Raw genomic sequence first — 15,698 nt, 5'->3', positions numbered from 1 at the left:
TATTAAGCAAAAAGAAGCAAGAGGCAGATCTGCCCCCCCCCCAAGCTTCCCGGCTCTCCGGGGAACAATAGCCAAGGGTACAAACAAGCCCCCTGAGGCTAAGTGGGAATAAGCGCCAGAGGAAAAAAATTGGCATAAAGAGGGGCTGCAGAAGGTGGGGTTTTAGGTGGGACTTCAAGGGGGGGCGGCCAGAGAGAAAGCCCAGGGCGGAGGGGGACGAAGTCTCAGGAAGCCACAAGGGTTTGGGGCATGCCGGATTTAAGATGCCTACTGGACATCCAAAGGGGGCAGGTTGGAAGGAGGCCGGCATGAAAGGCCCAGGAGCTGCTGAGCTCACCCAGTGAAGTGGGAGAAGAGAAGGGCCCTGGAAGGGGCCCTGAGGGACACCCAGGGCCAGAGGGCTGATCTGGAGGAGGATCAGGTCAGAGAGGGAGGAGGATCAGGAGAGAGAAGGGTGAGGATCAGGACTGAGAGGGGGGAGGATCAGGACTGAGAGGGGGGAGGATCAGGACTGAGAGGGGGGAGGAGGATCAGGAAAGAGGGAGGAGTGCTGGGAAGGGAGGACGGCCTGAAAATGCAGAGAAGGGGATGGAGTTGGAGAGAGTGGCCGCGGTGTCCCAGGTTGCCACCAGGCAGAGATCAGAACTGAGAAGGGGCTGAAGGATTTGACTGCAGGTAGATCAGTGTTGACTATGGAGGGCGCAGATGGAAGGAGGGCGGGAGCCGGGCTGAGGGGGTGAGAAGAGAGTGGGGGGTGGAGGGAAAGCAGAGGCCCCAGTGTAGACGCTTTCAAGAGTTTAGCCACAAGAACAGATACCAAAGTTAGCAGGGGCAGTGCACGGAGTGAGTGCAGTGGTTGTAGCCCCCAGGGGAGGGGGACACCGGCCTGTTTATAGACAGCGGGAAAGAGCTGGTGGAGCCAAGTAAAAGGGGCAGTCTGTCAGAGGAAGGGGTGGGAGGGACTGGCTGAGGGGGCAGTCTGTCAGAGGAAGGGGTGGGAGGGACTGGCTGAGGGGGCAGTGAGGGGGCAGTCTGTCAGAGGAAGGGGTGGGAGGGACTGGCTGAGGGGGCAGTGAGGGGGCAGTCTGTCAGAGGAAGGGGTGGGAGGGACTGGCTGAGGGGGCAGTCTGTCAGAGGAAGGGGTGGGAGGGACTGGCTGAGGGGGCAGTGAGGGGGCAGTCTGTCAGAGGAAGGGGTGGGAGGGACTGGCTGAGGGGGCAGTCTGTCAGAGGAAGGGGTGGGAGGAACTGGCTAAGTCCTGACAAAGACCAAGGTCAGGCATCTGGGAACCCTGGTGATCTAGAGCAGCTGGTGGCCCTGTGGGATGGAAGGTGAGGGAGAGACTGCTCCCAGCTGGGGGGGGGGGGAGGGCAGAGCAGCCTGAGGGACGTGGGCCCCAAGGTGGCCGTGGCCAGAGGGAGCCAAGGCTGAGGCGGCCGATATGGAGGGACGGGATTCCGGAGGGGGGGCCATGCCAAGGCTCCCCAGCTGCCTCAGGTTTGGGAGGTCTAAAGGGACCCCCCTTTGTAAAGCTCCGGATAGGAATGGTTCTGCATTGCACCCTCCCAGCCCCAGGGAAAACAGGTGTGATGGCGATGAGCCGGAGCTGCAAGGCCAGGGGCCCAAGGCCAGCCGCCCAACCGCCTAGAACTAGCAGGCTTCGATTTCGGACTCCAAAATGTCTTTGGGCCTTTCCCGCTACAGCTGCACGAGGGCCCAGTGTGGCAGCTGCGGACTCAGCTGCTCTGGAGCCCCCACTGATGAGTCAGAAAGTCAAGACCACCACGGTTCTCGAAGGAAGCAGAACCTTTGCCAGGCGCCCCCCCCCCCATCTTCTGAGATGCTATCAGTGCAAGAACACCAGGTAGAGCCCCTCCTCCCCCACATCCTCAGGGGTCCGGGCCGGCCCCCAACCGTCATGGGCCCCAGTTTGCCTGGCCATTATCCCAAGAAGTCATGCTGCAGCCTCATGAACGTGCTTTATTCTAATGGGATGCGAAATAAAAACAAAGGCAGGATTCTTACTTCCATCGGATGGAGGCAGGTTCGTGGGCAGGGAGCTCCGGGCCACCCACCAGGTCCTCGGCTCTCCCCCTCGCGTCCCGCGGGCTACGAGGCCGCCATCATTCTCCGTCAGCCCCCGCGGCGGGGCCAGTGGCCTCGGGCCTGCGTCGGGGACGGAGCCGGGCTCTCTGCCCCCTCTTCATTGCCGTCAGCCATGGGAGCCACCTGAGGAACCGGCCCTGAAGTCCGTCCCAAGTGGTAAACAGGCCGCCTCACTCTCAGAGTGGCCGGGTCCCTGAGCCCTGGGAGAAAGAGCACCGGGAAACTACGACTCCAGCGAGGAGGCAGCGGCCGCCCGTGTGTCTCCCGCTGCACGGGGCGCCATTTCTGGCCTTCCCCGCCGGGCCGCCATCGGGGTTCCTGCCCCGGAGGGCCGGGAGCTTTTCTGCAGCGCTTTAAGCGTGTGGCCGCAGACCTCCCCGGCTCTGTCACCCTTCGTAGCACTTCATGCTTTTAACAACCTCTTTGGGGAGAGGGCCACTGCCAGAGGGGTCTGAGCCCCCCCAAGACGAGGTGAGGAAGCCCCCCGCCTGGGGGGCCGGGCCAGGAGCCCCGGGACGGCCCGAAGACTGGAGAGAGCCCGTGAGCTGTGACTGGCTAAGGGCCGGCTCAGCCCCTGGGAGAGCAGAGGGCTTCCCTTCCCTTCCCTGGAGGAGGCCTTTCGAGGGGCCCTTGCAGCCCAAACACACCGGAGCCCGGCTCCGCGGCTTCTCTCTGCAGAGACGCCAACCCGCCCGGGTCTTTGCTGCCAGCCGGGCTGCTCTGGGCCAGAGACTGCTCCTCTTCCCTCCCACTAACTTCCTGCTCCCTTCTGTGGGCAACCTGCCCCTGTCAGCCCCTCGGGGGCGCCTGCCCCCCTGAGGCTGGGAGTGAAACTTGGGGGTCCTCCTTGGAGCAGACACCCCCGGGGCCGCGGCCGGCCCCTCTCTCCCGCCTGGAACTGCAGGGAGCCAGTGCAGAGTCCCTCGCTCTCCTCCGTCCCACTGAATAAATCCTGCGCTCTGAGCAAAGGAAGTGCCCTCGAGGAAGGGCCTCCTGTACTACTGAGTCCCCCCCCCAAAAAAAAAACCCTGTCCCGCTTCTCACAGTGAAAACTCCCAACGCTGAGGAAGCACCATCTAAAACGGCAGCGTCCCGGAAGAGCCGAGTCCTCGGGGAAGGAACGAGTCGTCCAAGGTCGCGTGAGGAAATGGGCTCAAAGGGGTCAGGAGAGACCTGCTCAGGCTATGATGGGGGGGGGGGGGCAGGAAAGCAACATTCTCGGCTCCTGAGCCCCCTGCCAGCTGCTTCACCTTTTATAATTGTTCTCAGCAGCGCTGTGTGTGCGTGTGTGTGTATGTGCACGCGTGTATGTGTGCGCGTGTACGTGTGCGTGTGTACCTTATGTGTGTACATGTGCTCTGTGTGTGTGCGCGTGTGCGTCTGTGTGTGTAGCACGCAGAGACAATGAACCCCCGTGGGTGTCTGCATCGCCCTTGGAGGGCCCCTGCCCAACTCAATCCTGGGTGACGGAGTGGGAAGGGGTGTGGCCTGAGATCTGAGTTCCAGGCCTCCTCCTGAGCCTTAAGATGGGACACCTCTCAGTCTCCTGGCCCGCGGCCGGGCGCTTCAGAAACGGGGCAAAATCGACAGAAGGGAAGAGTTTCAAGAACAATCGTTTCACAAATAGATTTTATCAGGGTTTTTTTGCCCTTTAAGTCTCAGGACATAATCCCACTGCGATCTGGGGACCACAAGCAGGGACCCACGAGCCCTCGGGCTCAGTCCCCAGTCCTGCCGCCAAGCAAGCTCAGTAAAACCTCCCTCCTCCCCTCCCCTCCCCAAGAGCCGGAACTTCTCAGAGCCCCTAAGCGACTCTGCAAGGACAGAAGTGATCAAGAGCGGTGGGAGGGTGGCCCCCAGCACTGGGAACAGCCTTTCCAACACACACACTCACACTCACACACACAGACATACACATATACATACACACATACACTCACACACATACACACACAGACTCACAGACACACACACACACACACACTGACACACACACAGACTCACAGACACACACTCACACACACACACACACACACTGACACACACACACATACAGACTCACAGACACACACACTCACGCCGAGAACTCCCAGCTCGAGACTCCTCCTTCACCATTTTCATTTTTTACTAAAACTAAGAAAAACAAATCAGCCCCTGGGTGACTCCCTGGAGGCCTTAAGTTCCCGGTCAGGGTTCAACGGGAGCAACCTTTCCCCTGCTCTGGTGCCAGAGGAACGAGCCTCCGGAGGCTCAGTCTCAGACTGGCCTTTGGTACTAGGGGGAATGCTCGGGCCAGAGGATGGCCACCCCCCCACCCCCCGGACATGCCCCCCCCAAGTACTCACAAGCTGAACAAACCCGGTGACCACAGCTGGCTTTGGGCCCAACCCAAATCCCGTCAGTGCGATCCCTCTGTGCCGGCCCGTCTAACTCCGGGGGATGCTGGGAACCTGTGATTCTCAGAGCTGGGGGCGAAGTGGGGGCAGGCGATGGTGCATCCTTCCGACTGACCCGAGTTCTAGCCTCCGGCCAGCCCCGGAGCACGAGAGCAGGATGATCGAAGCCACAGGCCCGCTGAGCCCCCCCTTCCCCACGCCAGCGCCTGGGCTGGGACCAGGGGCCGCTCCTGGCCGGCCGGGCCCTGAGGCGCACCAGGGACGCGGCTCCCCGGAGGCCCCAGCTGCCCCGGAGGCCCGGGTCTCTCCAAAGCCGGCGGCGTCCGATCTCCTCCCTCCCGCTCCCTTCTCCCCTAACCTCGGCAAGCGGTCTGGGGTCTGCCTCGGGGAGTCTGGCCTCAGGGAGTTGGGGGCGGGGCGGAATTGAACAGACTAGCCAACCCGGGGTACAAGCATTCGGTCTTTTATTACAAGGAGCCAGGGATTCACTCATTCATTCTCTCAAAATAGAACTCTGAAAAACAACCAGACTGTACATTTCATTTACAAGCCCCGATCCCCGTCCGGGTGGGGGCCCCCCTCCCAGCCCGGCGCCGAGGCGGCCCTGGGAGGGAGCCCGAGGGGGCCAGTCTCGAGACAGGAGGGAGAGGAGGCAGAGGAGGACAGGGGGAGCACGGAGAGGAAGGAGAGGGAGGAGGGGGAGGGGGGGAGGGGAGCCCGGGGCCGCCAGGGCACGCACGGTAGGTACAGGTACTACTACTCCAACTTTAATGGCTAGGGGGTGAAAATCAGCATTTCCATTACATCCTCTCTGTGCATTATCAAAGCAGACACACACACACTACATACATACACAGTGTACAGGGCCCGGGCGGCCGCGGCCTCAGGCCTCAGGCGGCCGTCCGGGCTGGCCCGCGCCGCCACTCCCCGGGGTAGCGAGGGCCCCGGCCGTCGGGGGCGCCGATGGGCGGGCTGCGCGCCGGGGGCCCGCGGTACAGAACCCCGATGGAGCCGTCCTCGCCGATGCGGTAGGACACCTCGGACGGGTCCACCCACAGCGTCAGCTCTCGGGGCAGCAGCTGGAAGAGGCGCCGGGGGCTGAGCCCGCTCTCTCCCGCCGCCCGCCCCACCAGCGGGTCCAGGCGGTGGTTGATGCGGATGCAGCGGTAACCGGAGCCCCGCGACGGCGTCCGAGGGAACCAGTGGTGCTGGTAGTGATCTGCGGGAGGGAGAGGGAGCCTTGGAGGCAGGGGAAGGGCGGGGGAGGGGGGCGGGACTGTGAGCCACCGCCGCCACCGTTTGCGCGGCCCGCCTTGCCCGTTAGTCCAGCTTGTCGGGGGCCCCCGGCTCGCCCCGCCCCTGGGTCCCGTCCCGCCCCCGGGTGCCGTCCCGCCCTCGGGCCCCGTCCTCCCCCCGGCCCGCCCCCGGGTCCCGTCCCGCCCCCGGGCCCCGTCCCGCCCTCGGGCCCCGTCCTCCCCCCGGCCCGCCCCCGGGTCCCGTCCCGCCCTCGGACCCCGTCCTCCCCCCGGCCCGCCCTCGGGCCCCCTCCTCCCCCCGGCCGTCCCCGGCCCCGTCCTGCTTGCCCCTGGCCGTGCTGCGCCGCCCGCCCCGTCCAGCAGCCCCGGCTCTCCCCAGTGCGCGCTGCTTTGTGCGCCCCGTCCAGCCGCCCCGGCCCACCCCGGCACTTGACGCTCGGACCGACGGCCAGACGACTACCTGTGAGCGCCTCCTGCAGAGACTCGCGGAAGAGCTGCAGCTGCTCCTCGGCAAAGCCCCCGGGGCCGCGGAGCAGCCGCGTGATGAAGCCGGCGGCCGAGGCCACCTCGGCCCGCATGGCGGCCCCGGGCCCCCGGCGCATCCGCCCGCCTGCTCCGCCGCCCCGGGGACCGAGCTTCCGGGAGCCGAGCCCGGGCGCGGGACCAAGAGCGGCCCTCCGAGCCGGAGCCGCCGCCGGAGCCGCCGCCGGAGCCGCCGCAGACAGGAGGGAGAGCGAGCGAGCGAGCGCTCGGAGCGCGCCGGAGCCGGAGCTGGAGCCGAAGCCCGTGCGCCCCGCTCCGCCCCGCTGCGCCCCGCTCCGCCGCCGCCGCCGCCGCCGCCGCCGCCGCCGCCGCCGCCGCCCGGGCCGGTGCCGCGCCCGCTGCCCGCCCCCGCCCCGTCGCGCCGCCGCCGCCACCGGCAGCCGGCCGGGGGCCCCGCCAATGGCAAGCGCGGCTCTCTGTGGCGTCACAAAGGGCCCCCCCGCCGGCCGGACTCCGGGCTCCCGTGCCCAGCTCCCAGCCCGGACCCCAGGCTCCCCCCCACCCCCTGTCCCGGGCCCCCTGATCCGGCCGGACTCTGCTCCCAGCCCCCCAGCGCCCGAGCCCGAGCTCCCGGCCCTGACGCCTGCCCGGAGAGGGGCGGCGCGGGCCCAGCCAAGTCAGGCAACATCACCCCCTCCCATTGTACTGGAAAAGCCAGCCGCTACGTAGCAATCCGCCCCCCCCCCCCCGCGGGCATCTAGAGCGGGCTCTGTCCTCCCCAAGGCAAATGCGCTCAAAGTGATTAAAAAAATTAGCCAACCTGGACTTACTGCAAACCGGCTCAAAGCTGACTCAGCCCCTTCCAATAATTATCTCCTTTGACCCTCCTCGCCAGTCTGGGAAGTAACTGCTGTTGTTGTGCCCATTTCACAGATAAGGAAACTGAGGCAGGAAATGACTCGCCCAGGGCCACACAGTGACTGACTGAGGCCAGTGCTCTTTCCACGTTGATCCTGGCTACCTTCCTCTCCCAGAATGTGCAGAGTGACTGTCCATTCACTTACTGCCGCCTACCCACAGTGCCTCACTCCTCCCAAGCTCCCCCAGGCCCAGCCTGACATTTCCTTCATGAGTGGGGCCCTGGACCTGGCCTGGCCCGGGGCTTTAGGGCCCCTCATTGCTTGAGGCTTCCATTTCACACATGAGAGGGGGCGGCCTGCAGAGGCGCGGACGTGGCCAAGATCAGTGGCTCAGAAACCGGTTATGAGGCGCCCGGTGCTGAGCCAGGCCGGCCCCACAGGGAGCAAATAAGGGGAGCGGGGGCCTCTGGGCTCAGGCACCAAAAGGCTGCTCGGGCCAGGGGACCCCGGGATGGGAATGGGCCTGACAACGTTCCAGCCTCGGTGCCCCCTTAGCTCTGAGGGCCAGGGGAAGGAGCTCCCAAAGGAGATGACCAGGGATGGCCTTGGTGGGTCCCAGAGTCGGGGCCGCTCCTGCTGGGAGAGCGCAGACTGGGTCCCGGGCCGTGCCGGAGCTCGCCAGCGGGGGCCGCCCCCGCCCCGAGCTTGGCCATCTCCCGAAGCCCTCCAAGGAGCCACGCTCGCTGTCCCCCCACCTATCCACCCACCCCAAGGCTCCGGCGTCTGGGAGAAGGCTCCCAAACCCGCTCCAAACTTCCCCAGACAAATCTGGGTGACGTTCCTGCCTATCCCGGGGCCGGGGTGGGGACGCAGACAAGGAGGGCCGGAGCGAGCCCGACAGGGAGGCCCAGAGGGGACTCGGGACCGGATCTCTCCCAGCTCTTCAAAGCCTTCAGCGTTTGGGGTCCAAGGGTCCGCTGCTGAGCCAGTAACACTGGGATCTGTGGCTCCCCGGCTTTCAGCCGTCCCAGTGAGGCTCGGTGATCCAGGGTAACCCCCTGTGGGGGACCTTGGGAGGGGGGCCAGAGCCGTGGGGGGTCAGACGTCCTGGGGGGGGGCGCGCACTGTGCTTGTGGGTGTGCACGTGGGACGTACATGTGGGGGGAGTATGATGCACAAGGAGAAATCGGAACAGGAAAGGGGGAGAGGGGACCGGCTAGGGGAGGACCCAAGTTCCAATCCCAGGCCTAGTCCTTAAGGACCAGGGACAAGGTGAGCCTCGGTTTCCACATGAATAAAATGCAAGACTTGGCCCCACTGAACGCTGAGAGTCTTTCTAACTTTCAATCTATGGTCATAAAGGGAGCCTTGGATGAGAGTGTGTGTGTGTGAGTGTGTGTGTATGTTTGTGAGAGTGTGTGTGTGAGTGTGAGTGAGTGTATGTGTAAGTGTGAGTGTGTGTGTTTGTGAGAGTGTGTGTAAATGTATGTGTTTGCGAGTATGAGTGTGTGTGTGAGTATGTGTAAGTGTGAGTGAGTGTGTGTGAGAGTATGTGTGTGTGAGTGTGAGTATGTGTGTGTGAGTGTGTGGGGGGGTGTGAGTGTGTGTGAGTGTGAGTGTGTGTGTGTGAGTGTGTGGGGTGTGTGAGTGTGTGTGAGTGTGTGTGTGAGTGTGTGTGTAAATGTATGTGTTTGTGAGTATGAGTGTGTGTGAGTGTATGTGTAAGTGTGAGTGAGTGTGAGAGTATGTGTGTGTGAGCGTGTGTGTGTGTGTGAGTATGTGTGAGTGTGAGAGTGTGTGTGAGTGTGTGTGTGAGTGTAAGTATGTGAGTGTGAGTGTGTGTGTGTGTATACACGCCCATGGATTGTTGCCAAATGTAAGTATAGACATGACCAAATGGGAGAGCTTTTTGGCTGGGGAGGGAGGGCAGTGCCTTTTAAAAACAAGCGTGCTGGCAGGAAGTGGGGGGCAAGCCGTCGGATCACTTCTCTCCCCCCTCCAGTGCCTCTGATCTCAAGGTTCAGAAGGAGAACCGCCCCCTCCCACCCCGGTGGCTCCCCGGTGATTCCCGGTGGTCTTCGTTAAGGAGCGCAGCCTCACTTTGGGCTCCCCGGCTTTTCTCTGCCTCCAGAGATCCTGGTACTTATCCCAAAGACCACTGCCAAGATGGGGCCATTTCTCAGAGACAAATCAACTGCAGAATCCCGAGTCCTGTGGATTCGCGCGAAGGAGGAGATGCTCGCTGGCCGACAGCCCCAGGCCAGCTGATCCGGCTCCGGCTCTGGCCCCCGGAGGGCCATCCGAATAGCCCAGGGAGGCACAGCGGCCCCTCCCTCTGCCACTTGGGCTTCTGGAGCCCCAGCCACCGTGGGGACCTACTTCGGCAGACGGGCCAAAGCAGGGCGAGGGCAACCGAGGGGCCTCGAACCTGGCAGAGAGTGGAGGGCGTCGCCCCGGCACGGGAGGACTTTGCCGGCGGATTAGCTGGATGAGAACAATTTGTTCCAGCGGCCAGGCGGGAGGGAAGCCGGCCCTTTGGAACATTCGGAGCTCAGTCGGGGCCGTCCCCCGCATCCCGGCCACCCCCGGTTCTCCTGGCTCTTGCCTTGCCAATGGGCTTCGGTGACTCTGTGAGAGAGCGTGGCTGACCCTTGGGCCAGCTCTGCCTCATTTCGATCCGGTTCCCAAGCAAGTCGGGACCAGCCCATAAGGTCCCTGGTCCTCTGAAAAGGAAGCTGAACAACAAGAACAGCAAGCTCCAAGTGCCCCGGGTTTGGTCGGAAGCTCAGATCAGCAAACCCAGGGCATCAGAAGGCCGCAGGCGTCAGGGCTCTGTCCGGGGACTCGCCGCTAACTGCGGACAACAGCCACGCACCCTCGGAGCCCAGTCGGGGGCGTGCCAGCCGGGAGGCAGTCGTTCGTCCGGATGGGAAGATGGATCGGCTCTCACCCTCCCGGCTCGAGCCGGTCCCGGGACTTAGCCGATCTTCCCCCAACACACCTGCCATCATTCACTTCTCCCCCAACCAAGCCAGCATTGCGGGGGGTCTCCGAGGGTGGCACAAGCTGCCAGCCTCCCCCTTAGCCCGTGGGCATTTTCCGCTTGTGGGATTTATCAGGACCCCAGCCTGGCACCGGGCAGGCCATTCCCTGGGCAGCATTCTTAGCCCTGCCTCAAGATCACCACGGAGCTGGAGCCATGACTCCTGGGCAGGGGCTTGTGCCCGAGATCCCCGTCTCTCCTTTGGATTTCCGGTGGGGAGATCTAGTTATAAGATAAGCATGTTAAGGTAAGTGGCTACAGATCCCAAATCTCGTTATGGATTCCTCCGAAGCTTGGTGCACGCCCCAGAACTTCCAGCATCCGAACCTTGCTATCATCCCAGCTCATTCTGAACGCTTCACTCTCTGTCACCGAACAGAACTAGTCCATCGCCAAGTCTCGCTGTTCTTCTGCCTACAATATTTTCCCCATCTTTTCCCCCCTTTCTACCCCCACAGCAACAACACAACCCTCAAACACGGGGTGTCCCTCTCTCTGATCTCCCCCTACTCCAACGCACCTTCCATTTCACGGAGACAACTGATTTTCTTGTTTTTCTTATTTATTCACTTAATATTTTCTTTTTTTCATGAAAGCTTTTTATTCAAAGCATACGCATGGGTAATTTTTCCACCATTGACTCCGCGTAACTTCCTGCCGCATCATTTAATATTTTCTCCACTTACATTCAAAACATTTTTTATGTGGTTGTTTTTTGGAAACCTTTGAGTTCCAGATCCTCTCCCTTGTCCCCACCCCCAGCCTCCATTAAGAAACCACATATGAAGTTAGGCAAAACATTTCCATAAAAGTTATGTTTTTAAAGAAAACTTCGATCTCCTTTCCTACTAAAAAAAATCTCTCAAGAAAAATCAAGTTTTAGAAAAGACTGTGAATCAATCTCCATTCAGATACAATCCGTTTCTTCTCTGAGCTTCTTCGTCATAAATCCTTCGGAGTAGTCTTGGATCATTGTATCGCTGAGAAGAGCAAAGGCATTTCCGGCTGAGCGTCCCAGAACGCTGCTGTTACTCTGGGTCTGGTATATTTCACTTCGCTTGAGTTCATGGAGGACCTCCCAGGCTTTTCTGAGAGCATCCTGCTCATCATTTCCCATAGAGCAACAATATTCCACGACAGCCGCCTGCCACATTTATTCAGCCATCCCCGATCGATGCCCCCACTCGGTTTCCACCCTTTTGCCCTGAGAAGAGCTGCTACAGATATTTTTGTTCATATGGGTCCTTTTCCTTTTAAAAACTCTCTTTTGGGATCCAGGTCTAGTGATGGTATTAGGTTAAAAAATAGGCATGAATTTGTGGCCCTTTGGGCATAGATTATGTCTTTTGATCATTTATCAATTGGAGCATGGCTCTTTTTTTCTTTCTTTCTTTTTTTTAAATAAATTTGACTCAGTTTCCTCTGTTTGAGAAATAAGACCTTATCAGGGAAACCGGCTTCAGAATTCTTTTTACAATTACTACTGTTAACCACCGCTATTTCCCCATTTATTCTATTCTCTTTTTACTCTGTTCCTCCTCAAAAGTGCTCTGCTGCTGACCTTTCCTTCTCCCAATGTCCTCTCTTTTATCACCCGTATCCTGTTCCCCTCCTATTTTCCTGCAGGATAAGCTAGATTTCTTCATTTTTTAAAAATAAAGCTTTTTATTTCCAAAACACACATTTTCAACATTCACCCTTGCAAAGCCTTGGGCTTCAATTTTTTATCTTCCTCCTTTTCCCCTCCTCCCCAGAGGTGTAAGTCATCCACTATGTTAAACATGGGCAATTCTTCTCTATATATTTCCACGATTATTTTGCTGCCCGAGAAAAGTCAGATCAAAAGGGAAAAAAGAGAAAGAAAGCAAAATGCAAGCAGAGAGAGGAAGAGTGAGAGTGCTGCACCGTGCTCCCCACTCAGTCCCGTCCCAAGAGGAAGAGTGAGACTGCTGGGCCGTGCTCCCCACTCAGTCCTGCCCCTGCAGACAAGAGGAAGAGTGAGAGTGCTGGGCCAGTGCTCCCCACTCAGTCCCGCCCCTGCAGACAAGAGGAAGAGTGAGAGTGCTGGGCCAGTGCTCCCCACTCAGTCCCGCCCCTGCAGACAAGAGGAAGAGTGAGAGTGCTGCACCGTGCTCCCCACTCAGTCCCGTCCCAAGAGGAAGAGTGAGAGTGCTGGGCCGTGCTCCCCACTCAGTCCCGCCCCTGCAGACAAGAGGAAGAGTGAAAGTGCTGGGCCGTGCTCCCCACTCAGTCCCGCCCCTGCAGACAAGAGGAAGAGTGAGAGTGCTGCGCCGTGCTCCCCACTCAGTCCTGCCCCTGCAGACAAGAGGAAGAGTGAGAGTGCTGGGCCAGTGCTCCCCACTCAGTCCCGCCCCTGCAGACAAGAGGAAGAGTGAGAGTGCTGGGCCAGTGCTCCCCACTCAGTCCCGCCCCTGCAGACAAGAGGAAGAGTGAGAGTGCTGCACCGTGCTCCCCACTCAGTCCCGCCCCTGCAGACAAGAGGAAGAGTGAGAGTGCTGCACCGTGCTCCCCACTCAGTCCCGCCCCTGCAGACAAGAGGAAGAGTGAGAGTGCTGCATCGTGCTCCCCACTCAGTCCTGCCCCTGCAGACAAGAGGAAGAGTGAGAGTGCTGCATCGTGCTCCCCACTCAGTCCTGCCCCTGCAGACAAGAGGAAGAGTGAGAGTGCTGCACCGTGCTCCCCACTCAGTCCCGTCCCAAGAGGAAGAGTGAGAGTGCTGGGCCGTGCTCCCCACTCAGTCCCGCCCCTGCAGACAAGAGGAAGAGTGAAAGTGCTGGGCCGTGCTCCCCACTCAGTCCCGCCCCTGCAGACAAGAGGAAGAGTGAGAGTGCTGCATCGTGCTCCCCACTCAGTCCTGCCCCTGCAGACAAGAGGAAGAGTGAGAGTGCTGGGCCAGTGCTCCCCACTCAGTCCCGCCCCTGCAGACAAGAGGAAGAGTGAGAGTGCTGGGCCAGTGCTCCCCACTCAGTCCCGCCCCTGCAGACAAGAGGAAGAGTGAGAGTGCTGCACCGTGCTCCCCACTCAGTCCCGCCCCTGCAGACAAGAGGAAGAGTGAGAGTGCTGCACCGTGCTCCCCACTCAGTCCCGTCCCAAGAGGAAGAGTGAGAGTGCTGGGCCGTGCTCCCCACTCAGTCCCGCCCCTGCAGACAAGAGGAAGAGTGAAAGTGCTGCACCGTGCTCCCCACTCAGTCCCGCCCCTGCAGACAAGAGGAAGAGTGAGAGTGCTGGGCCAGTGCTCCCCACTCAGTCCCGCCCCTGCAGACAAGAGGAAGAGTGAGAGTGCTGCACCGTGCTCCCCACTCAGTCCCGTCCCAAGAGGAAGAGTGAGAGTGCTGGGCCGTGCTCCCCACTCAGTCCCGCCCCTGCAGACAAGAGGAAGAGTGAAAGTGCTGGGCCGTGCTCCCCACTCAGTCCCGCCCCTGCAGACAAGAGGAAGAGTGAGAGTGCTGCATCGTGCTCCCCACTCAGTCCTGCCCCTGCAGACAAGAGGAAGAGTGAGAGTGCTGGGCCAGTGCTCCCCACTCAGTCCCGCCCCTGCAGACAAGAGGAAGAGTGAGAGTGCTGGGCCAGTGCTCCCCACTCAGTCCCGCCCCTGCAGACAAGAGGAAGAGTGAGAGTGCTGCACCGTGCTCCCCACTCAGTCCCGCCCCTGCAGACAAGAGGAAGAGTGAGAGTGCTGCACCGTGCTCCCCACTCAGTCCCGTCCCAAGAGGAAGAGTGAGAGTGCTGGGCCAGTGCTCCCCACTCAGTCCCGCCCCTGCAGACAAGAGGAAGAGTGAGAGTGCTGGGCCAGTGCTCCCCACTCAGTCCCGCCCCTGCAGACAAGAGGAAGAGTGAGAGTGCTGCACCGTGCTCCCCACTCAGTCCCGCCCCTGCAGACAAGAGGAAGAGTGAGAGTGCTGCACCGTGCTCCCCACTCAGTCCCGTCCCAAGAGGAAGAGTGAGAGTGCTGGGCCAGTGCTCCCCACTCAGTCCCGCCCCTGCAGACAAGAGGAAGAGTGAGAGTGCTGCACCGTGCTCCCCACTCAGTCCCGTCCCAAGAGGAAGAGTGAGAGTGCTGGGCCAGTGCTCCCCACTCAGTCCCGCCCCTGCAGACAAGAGGAAGAGTGAGAGTGCTGGGTCAGTGCTCCCCACTCAGTCCCGCCCCTGCAGACAAGAGGAAGAGTGAGAGTGCTGGGCCAGTGCTCCCCACTCAGTCCCGCCCCTGCAGACAAGAGGAAGAGTGAGAGTGCTGCACCGTGCTCCCCACTCAGTCCCGTCCCAAGAGGAAGAGTGAGAGTGCTGGGCCGTGCTCCCCACTCAGTCCCGCCCCTGCAGACAAGAGGAAGAGTGAAAGTGCTGGGCCATGCTCCCCACTCAGTCCCGCCCCTGCAGACAAGAGGAAGAGTGAGAGTGCTGCATCGTGCTCCCCACTCAGTCCTGCCCCTGCAGACAAGAGGAAGAGTGAGAGTGCTGGGCCAGTGCTCCCCACTCAGTCCCGCCCCTGCAGACAAGAGGAAGAGTGAGAGTGCTGGGCCAGTGCTCCCCACTCAGTCCCGCCCCTGCAGACAAGAGGAAGAGTGAGAGTGCTGCACCGTGCTCCCCACTCAGTCCCGTCCCAAGAGGAAGAGTGAGAGTGCTGGGCCGTGCTCCCCACTCAGTCCCGCCCCTGCAGACAAGAGGAAGAGTGAAAGTGCTGGGCCATGCTCCCCACTCAGTCCCGCCCCTGCAGACAAGAGGAAGAGTGAGAGTGCTGCATCGTGCTCCCCACTCAGTCCTGCCCCTGCAGACAAGAGGAAGAGTGAGAGTGCTGGGCCAGTGCTCCCCACTCAGTCCCGCCCCTGCAGACAAGAGGAAGAGTGAGAGTGCTGGGCCAGTGCTCCCCACTCAGTCCCGCCCCTGCAGACAAGAGGAAGAGTGAGAGTGCTGCACCGTGCTCCCCACTCAGTCCCGCCCCTGCAGACAAGAGGAAGAGTGAGAGTGCTGCACCGTGCTCCCCACTCAGTCCCGCCCCTGCAGACAAGAGGAAGAGTGAGAGTGCTGCATCGTGCTCCCCACTCAGTCCTGCCCCTGCAGACAAGAGGAAGAGTGAGAGTGCTGCATCGTGCTCCCCACTCAGTCCTGCCCCTGCAGACAAGAGGAAGAGTGAGAGTGCTGCACCGTGCTCCCCACTCAGTCCCGTCCCAAGAGGAAGAGTGAGAGTGCTGGGCCGTGCTCCCCACTCAGTCCCGCCCCTGCAGACAAGAGGAAGAGTGAAAGTGCTGGGCCGTGCTCCCCACTCAGTCCCGCCCCTGCAGACAAGAGGAAGAGTGAGAGTGCTGCATCGTGCTCCCCACTCAGTCCTGCCCCTGCAGACAAGAGGAAGAGTGAGAGTGCTGGGCCAGTGCTCCCCACTCAGTCCCGCCCCTGCAGACAAGAGGAAGAGTGAGAGTGCTGGGCCAGTGCTCCCCACTCAGTCCCGCCCCTGCAGACAAGAGGAAGAGTGAGAGTGCTGCACCGTGCTCCCCACTCAGTCCCGCCCCTGCAGACAAGAGGAAGAGTGAGAGTGCTGCAC

At 61.2% G+C, this 15,698-nt stretch overlaps 1 protein-coding gene across 1 annotated transcript; it reads right to left on the bottom strand.

Annotated features, from left to right (window-relative positions):
• Nucleotides 1-4,949: 4,949 nt before the first annotated feature.
• Nucleotides 4,950-6,549, bottom strand: LOC127547061 (protein BTG2-like). Its single transcript, XM_051973933.1, has 2 exons — nucleotides 6,219-6,549; nucleotides 4,950-5,721 (listed from the first exon to the last, which is right to left on the bottom strand). The coding sequence occupies exons 1-2, from the start codon at nucleotides 6,358-6,360 to the stop codon at nucleotides 5,393-5,395; spliced, it is 471 nt and encodes a 156-aa protein (XP_051829893.1). The 5' UTR covers nucleotides 6,361-6,549; the 3' UTR covers nucleotides 4,950-5,392.
• Between the last annotated feature and the right edge of the window lie 9,149 nt (nucleotides 6,550-15,698).

Source organism: Antechinus flavipes, chromosome 1 (assembly GCF_016432865.1).
Source record: "Antechinus flavipes isolate AdamAnt ecotype Samford, QLD, Australia chromosome 1, AdamAnt_v2, whole genome shotgun sequence".
Lineage (NCBI taxonomy): Eukaryota > Metazoa > Chordata > Mammalia > Dasyuromorphia > Dasyuridae > Antechinus > Antechinus flavipes.
The sequence above is the reverse complement of the archived record's forward strand: the minus strand, read 5'-3'. Positions and strand labels throughout refer to the sequence as shown.